General features: G+C 39.4%; 1 protein-coding gene across 1 annotated transcript; it reads left to right on the top strand.

Annotated features, from left to right (window-relative positions):
- The first annotated feature begins 20 nt into the window (after positions 1-20).
- Positions 21-6,470, top strand: LOC116395713 (patatin-like phospholipase domain-containing protein 2). The gene is made up of 5 exons (XM_031869785.1): positions 21-511; positions 640-816; positions 915-1,047; positions 2,312-2,419; positions 5,208-6,470. The coding sequence occupies exons 1-5, from the start codon at positions 463-465 to the stop codon at positions 5,434-5,436; spliced, it is 696 nt and encodes a 231-aa protein (XP_031725645.1). The 5' UTR covers positions 21-462; the 3' UTR covers positions 5,437-6,470.
- The last annotated feature ends 842 nt before the right edge of the window (positions 6,471-7,312 follow it).

The raw sequence follows: 7,312 nt of genomic DNA, 5'->3' as shown, positions 1-7,312 counted from the left end.
TTTTTTTTTTTTTTTTTTTTTTTTTTTTTTTTTTTTTTTTTTTTTTTGGCAGAGTTATGTTTGATACCACTCGTAGACATGAACAAGGTGTTGATCGGCTCATCTAACTGAATAAGCGTATTATCCAAAGATGTCAAAGTATTCCTTTAAAATCTTAATTATTTTAAATTATATAATTTTTTTTTTTTAATTATTTCAATATTTTTGTATGCTTTGTATAAGTCAACACTCTGTTTGGTTGTTGTGATTAATGAGTTATCTTTCTAAGAATAGCTTACAGCATAAAGAGTAGTTTTATTGTGAAACGGACTTTTGGGGCTTCCTCGCAGGCACCATATACAGCACTGTATAAAATAAATAGTGTGAAAAAGAAAAATGTACCAAAAAGATCAAATAAATGAATGTGTGAAAAAGAGCCATATATGAGATGTACTGTGCTCCTCTCCACAGGTACTGGCTGAGATGTGTCAGAGTGGTTATAAGGATGCCCTGCGCTTCCTTGAGGACAACAGTGAGTATCTTACTGCCGAGTTACCATGGTGACTCTGGAATAAGCTGGCCTCGCTACGATTCGTCCCTATCAGTCTCCAGCTTAACCTTCGGACTGTGTAAACTGATGTCACGTTTCGTGTTTGCCAGACCTGCTGATGCTGGATCACCCGACCTCGGGCCCTGCCCTGCCAGAGAGCCCGCCCCCTTGCTGCTCCAAGCACACGGAAACCACCAAGGAGTGGGTGCTCCGGAGGCTCCGCCTACTGCGAAAACAGCACTGGTGGCTGGATGAGCAGATGGATCTGCCCACGCCCATCAAGAAAGGTGCGGTTTCATGACAGATTGTAGGATTTCAGCAGTGACAATGCACTCTGTGCTCTGTAAAGTGTCAACATGTTAACATGCTCCTGTGTGTCTGCCAGTGTTTTGCGAGGCCTGCCAAGACAAACCTGGCCTGTATGCCAAGGTGTCCAATATGCTGCCAGTGAGAGTGGCCTCCTACATGCTCATGCCATACACACTTCCTGTACAGTCGGCCTACTCAGTGGCCCAGAGGTGAGCGCAGATCTAATCATTGTCAATAGCTCAAATTTAAAGGGACAGTTAGTGCTACTTATCAAACTAGTTTCAGTGTGAGTTGCAGAGTTTTGGAGATGTAGGTCGTTGAGATGTCTGCCATCTCTCTGGAACTAGATGGCACTCGGCCTTGTGGTGCTCGAAGCGCCAAACGTTTTCCGTCACAAGCCTCTAATCGGTGAGTCGGTGCACGCTTCCTTCTGTGACGGGTGTATTTCAGTAGAAAGAAAATAGTATGAAACTGCTCACAACAATGTTTCTTTGGTAGAGGGAGTGCATTGTCCCATCCCAAAATAACTTCCGTCCAAATCCCATGATGGAGTAAAGAAAATCCTATCCCATCCCTGTGTCTATTCCTATCAGAACTGTATATTTAAATATATAAACTAGAGATTGCAACTTTCTTGGCCGATTCTATTTTTTTTTTTTGTAAGAACTATGCTTGATGGCAGACATTATTTTTAGCTTTTTCTTATTGGAAAATTCAATTGTATACTCATAAATTATGAACATGTAAATAGTATTTACATATCAGAGAGGATTCCATACTGTGTATGTAGGCATTTTATCTATCTAAACATATATTTTTTTTTTGTCTATTTATTTAAACAAAACTATTTATGAATCAGCATCTGTTTACAAAAATGTAGGTGTGTGTGTATTATAATATATTTACTCCCACTCCTGTGACCAGTAGTCCGTTACTGTCTGTGATGCTGTGCGTGAACCATCGTGCAGCTTGTGGATGTAAATTTGACCCACACAGACTCGGCTATATCAGAGACTGTTGTTATGATTCCCGTCCCACCCGCCCCCGTTGACTTTTTTTCCCCCTGTCCCTTTGCAAAAAAAAAAACCGCCAGCCTCGAATCGGTTGGTTATCTTGAGTAACCGGGTCATGATTTCTAGAAAAAGACATTGATGTTGAGTTTTTCAAATGTATCTTTTGTTGCTTTGAGAGCCACAAGCCGAGTGCCATTGACTTCCATTATATTGGAGAGAAGGGAGACATCTCTACAGCCAATATCTCCAACGCTCTTCACAATCACACCGGCACAGTATAGATTGATATATAGCACTACAGGTAAGAGAACAAATATGTACTTTGATGATTTAGGGGTGAACTGTCCCTTTAAGCAAGAGAGTTCTGCACTTGAAACTCATTTTCCACTCCTCTTGTAAAACATGAATTGAAAACATCAGTTTATTGTTTGTCTATTGTATCATGGGTGCTGTGCCCCAGGTTTGTGGAGTGGATCCCAGAGGTGCCGGACGATATGCGCTGGCTATTTGGGGTGGCAGGTGACATGTACCAACAAGCCTGGAAAGGAGCTCCAGCCAACCCCATCAGGTGATGGATGATTTTTCACACAGTGTTGTGGTTTCAGTCATACAGTTATCCACCAGCAAATTACAAACCAGGGAGTTGAATATGAAAACTATGTAAAATTACTAGTGCTGGGCAACGATTAAAATATTTAATCGCGATTAATTGCATGGATTTTTTTACGATTAATCGCATTGTTATGGCAAAGTTCAATAATGAATTCAAAAGTAGTGTATTGCGCACTTTTATTTTAAAAGTACTGCTATATGAATAAAATGGCAATAACATTTGGTTCACGAGATGCAGGTAGCATGTTTTATACTTAATGTGAATATAATTCATACTTTGTTGGCATCTTATTCTGAAAACCGGATGTTCGTCTGAAGAAACCGGATGTTGTCTCATGTTAATCTTTCCGCTAACTTTCAAAGTCCTTCGCTCACTCCCGTTACTGTGCCGTTTAAATGCGTTTACCATGAATTTCAGCATACAAAAAAAATTATAATAAATTTTAAAAATGCATTAACGCGCGATAAAATAATTGTCGGCGTTAATTAATGAATGCGTTAACGGGTTAACTTGCCCAGCACTAAAAATCACTAGTGCTGGGCAAGTTAACGCGTTATTAACGCATTCATTAATTGACGCCGACAATTATTTTATAGCGCGTTAACGCATTTTTTTATTTTGAAAGTCCGTGGAGGAAGTCTTCAGCAGACTACGTTGATGCAGCTTGTTTAGATAAACAAAAGCAAGACAAGCGGCCTTACAACGTGCACCAGCTGTTGCTCTGCCTGGAGACTACTGCGGTAAAGTCAGCAGACACTTACATTTTAGTGCACCTGTATGCTGAAATTCACGGTAAATGCATTCAAGCGGCACAGGTCGGGAGCGAGCGAAGGACTTTGAAAGTTATCAGAAAGATTAGCGTGAGACAACATCCGGTTTCTTCAGACGAACATCCGGTTTTCAGAATAAGATGGCAACAAAGTATGAATTATATTCACATTAAGTATAAAACATGTTACCTGTATCTCGTGAGTTAAAGGGAAAATATACATATGATATAAGAATGATATAATATAAGCAATATGATCGTTACTGTGTAAAGAGAATACTGCTGTTAAAAAGCACCTTATTTGTTTTAATAAGTGTTTGCAAACCAAATGTTATTGCCCTTTTGTTCATATAGCAGTACTTTTAAAATAAAAGTGCGCAATACACTACTTTTGAATTCATTATTGAACTTTGTCATAACAATGCGATTAATCGCAAAAAATCCATGCGATTAAATATTTTAATCGTTGCCCAGCACTAAAAATTACATAACAATACATGGAACTAAATACAGTACATATGAAAATAATGGAATGATTACAAATATAAATATATAATATAAAAAATTATAGTAAGGAGCGGTTACTCAGGCCCCATTTACACTTGAGATTTAAGACTCTTTCATTTACACATACATGTAAAAGGCAACTGAAGCTGTTTGTTAACTGACAAGAACACCAAAAGAAGAAGAGCTCCTGCACTGTTGCAGCTTGGCTACCACAATAAAAGTAAAGCTAGCGTTAGCTAACAGCTAACCGTGAGCTAACACAACGCATGAATGAATCATATTTGTGAACATCGAGCGACACAAATGTTTTAACGTCTTCATGGGCAATAACTCTCATGGCGCTGCCATCAACACTCAGCACTCGGAATCGACTTTAGTGGCTGAGTTTTTCGTACATGCATAAGGAATTTTACTTTTATGTATTTAATTTGTTTTAGCAATGACTTTGGAAGATATATTTCCACTAACTTTGTGAAGTTTAACAGGAGTTTTAAAAGAGTCAGTAGAATGTAAGTTAAAGAGGTGTCGGTACTTAATGTCCCTAATCCGGTTAACTAAAGTTAAAAGCACTCAAACCCAAAGTTTTCTATTCGGTCATCTTTACTGGCTAATTCTTGGCCCTCACTAACTAACAGAGTCTTACAGATGTCAAACTGACCCAAAACAGGATGACGCAGAACAAAGTAACGTTTGGGTCCGAACAAACAAAGATTACCCGGAGTTACATCTCGCATGTTGGAATCTCTCTGCCTTGTCACACGTTGTTTCCAACAGAGAGACTAAGTCCCGCCCCTTCCAGTTAACCACTATGGGAACTTATTTCGGAAAAATTATGTACGGCAGTCAATGGCTGAAGAAAAATTATTAATTGAGCCATGAATTAGACATATGACGTCCGTCAATTTAAAAGATAATTTTGCACGTCAAGAAAGTAGCATTTTGTTGTAAAACGGTTAAAGTATAAGACTGTGAAAATAGATAATTAGAAAGACGCATCCAAAAGACTCTCGCTGTGTGTTTTCGCATCGGGATCTACTCAACGAGTCATGCTCGTTCTTTCGCTTCCCGGCTGATAAAAAGAGTCGCTGGTTAAAACATATCAGGTAAGATAGCATGACATTTGTGCGTGAAACATAGCTTAGCTAGCTAGCCAAGGCAACCGCCGTGCTGCTGACGTACATTGTGCGAGACGAGAGATGTAGTTCACTGTTCAGTTTAACAAAAACTAAATGATACTACGACAAACTGAGACTTTCTTGACTTGCAAAATTATATATTAAATTGACAAACATCACATGTGTAATTCATGGCACAATTCATGTGGGATTGAAAAAATATTTGTCTCTTGCTTTTGACAACTTTTTTACAAAATAAAGTCCAATTGGGGGACACCGCACGGTGCGTGACTGCCTCCCTTTTGCTTACACGCACATATGTGAAACTAATTCTGTGTTATTGACCTCGCAGTGAGCTGGGCCTGAGGAAATGCTTGAGCGCGCCGCCTCCACCTACAGAGTGTGACACACCAATGGAAAGAGACAACCTGCCTGCTCTCTCCTCCCTAGACCTCCACGACAGCTACTGGGAGATCCCCAAATCTACCTCCTCTTCGTCCCACCTTCATCCTCACATTGCCCCCTTGTCTCCGCAGCAGGTCTGCTTCTTTATCGGCTCGCAGGATGAACCTCAGCAGTAAATTGATTCATGCCTGCACTTTGACAATGATGGGTTTAAATTTTACACATCGGGTGCTTTTGAACCAATGAGCTATGGTGCGTACATGTCTCAAGGAGACGCACATTTATCTCTGACTCTGAATACTCCAGGCAGCACCGACTGTATTATATTTTACCGAGTGCTCTGGAACTCACTCAGGATCACAGATGTGTTTTATGATCTGTTTTGATGTACAGTGTCTAGTTTTACACTCTAATGGCAAACCTACCTACAAGTAGCATTCATTCCTCATTCCAACATAGTTAATTGTCTGTTGATGTTCACATCTGTGTGATATCTCCAGGTGCCATACAACCACTTTTTAGGCAACAAGATGCAACGTCTTGGAGGTCTCATCTTAAATTCTCCACAAATCTGCCCAGTTTTGTTTTTGACAAGGGACGTACAGCTAGAACTCAGCCCTGCTGCCGATAGAAATTATGGCCAAAGCTACAACAAGTTTTAATTAACTGAAGTGTCCTTGAAACTGAAATGATGTCAAAGACTGAACTCTAAATATTGAGACAAATCTTACCAAATATGACAAATTCACTTTACTCACAGATCACTAACTTTCAAGGGTTCCTCTCATTTCCCGATTTTGTACCTCCTCGTCTAGGAGACTTGCCGGAGGAGTTATAAGAGAGGCCTGTTGCCTCAACTGCTCGCATCTCCTCTGCTCTCATCTACTGTGGGCGGGACTAACGAGGAAAGGAATCGTACATGTACAAAACTGGGAAATGGGAAAGACCTTCTGTATAAATTCAGCAACTAGACCTCCACAATGGTGTCAGGTGGCTGCTGGGAAACGTTTTGACAACTACAAAGCCTCTGTAGAGGTTATTGTTATTGCCAAAATGAAACACTGATGCTGACTGTGCTGATCAAAAGAGTGCAACCAGTGTTGATGTAATTCCTCAAGTTGTAAATCTGTTTGACATAACTTTTCACTTGAATGTAAAGTTGTTATTGCACTGTGATAGTCTCTTAGGATTAAACCATATTTGAAAACAATTGTTTTGTTTATTGGAGTGTCCTGCACCTGCACTAAGTGGTGACACAACAATATGCCAGTATGTGGTGGATATTGAGCAGTCGTTCTCAAAGACTGGGTTGGGACCCACACGTTGGTCCCAGGAGATTTTATTAGGGTCGCCAAATAAATTATCGGAACTTCTTCCCTATAGTCTTTTACTTAACATTTATATCTGCAGTACACCTTCGAGCCACATGAGGGAGCCTAAATGTTAGTATTGTTCTGATAATTGGAGTCTACTTATAACATTGAATCTAATATGAAAGGTTAGCGTACATTCTGTTTATTTTACTGATGAGAGGAAATTAAAAAAAATGAAATAGCCTGTTAACTCCACATAAATGTAGTCATGGTTTCTTTTATAAATCATTTAACGTGTCCGTTTTCAATAACTCATGCATCAAACAAAGCCGTGGTTTATCAAATGTATCTCTTCAAGATGATGAGGTGATGCAGAAATGGCAGTAAAAATGTTAAGGATTGATCATTTACATACAAATCTCAAATCGTGTCTAAATCGCTACCCTAAATGTGGGAAAATGTACCAGACCCGTCATCACCTGAACCATACCAGGTCAATAGCTAACCTTAACCATATACAAGGTCAATAGCTAACCTTAACCATATACAAGGTCAATAGCTAACCTTAACCATTCACCTTTCAACCATTTGAAATCAAAACCTAAACTTAACCATTAGAGGTCAATTGCTTACATTAACTATTTAAGTTTGAGGCCTAACCTTAACCATTCAACGTCAATAACTAACCATAAACATTCAACGTCATTACCTAAACTTAACCATTTGACGTCAGTAGCTA

The sequence above is a fragment of the Anarrhichthys ocellatus genome, unplaced genomic scaffold, assembly GCF_004355925.1.
Source record: "Anarrhichthys ocellatus isolate YVR2014 unplaced genomic scaffold, GSC_Weel_1.0 scaffold49, whole genome shotgun sequence".
Lineage (NCBI taxonomy): Eukaryota > Metazoa > Chordata > Actinopteri > Perciformes > Anarhichadidae > Anarrhichthys > Anarrhichthys ocellatus.
This window is presented reverse-complemented; position numbering and strand designations above follow the sequence as displayed.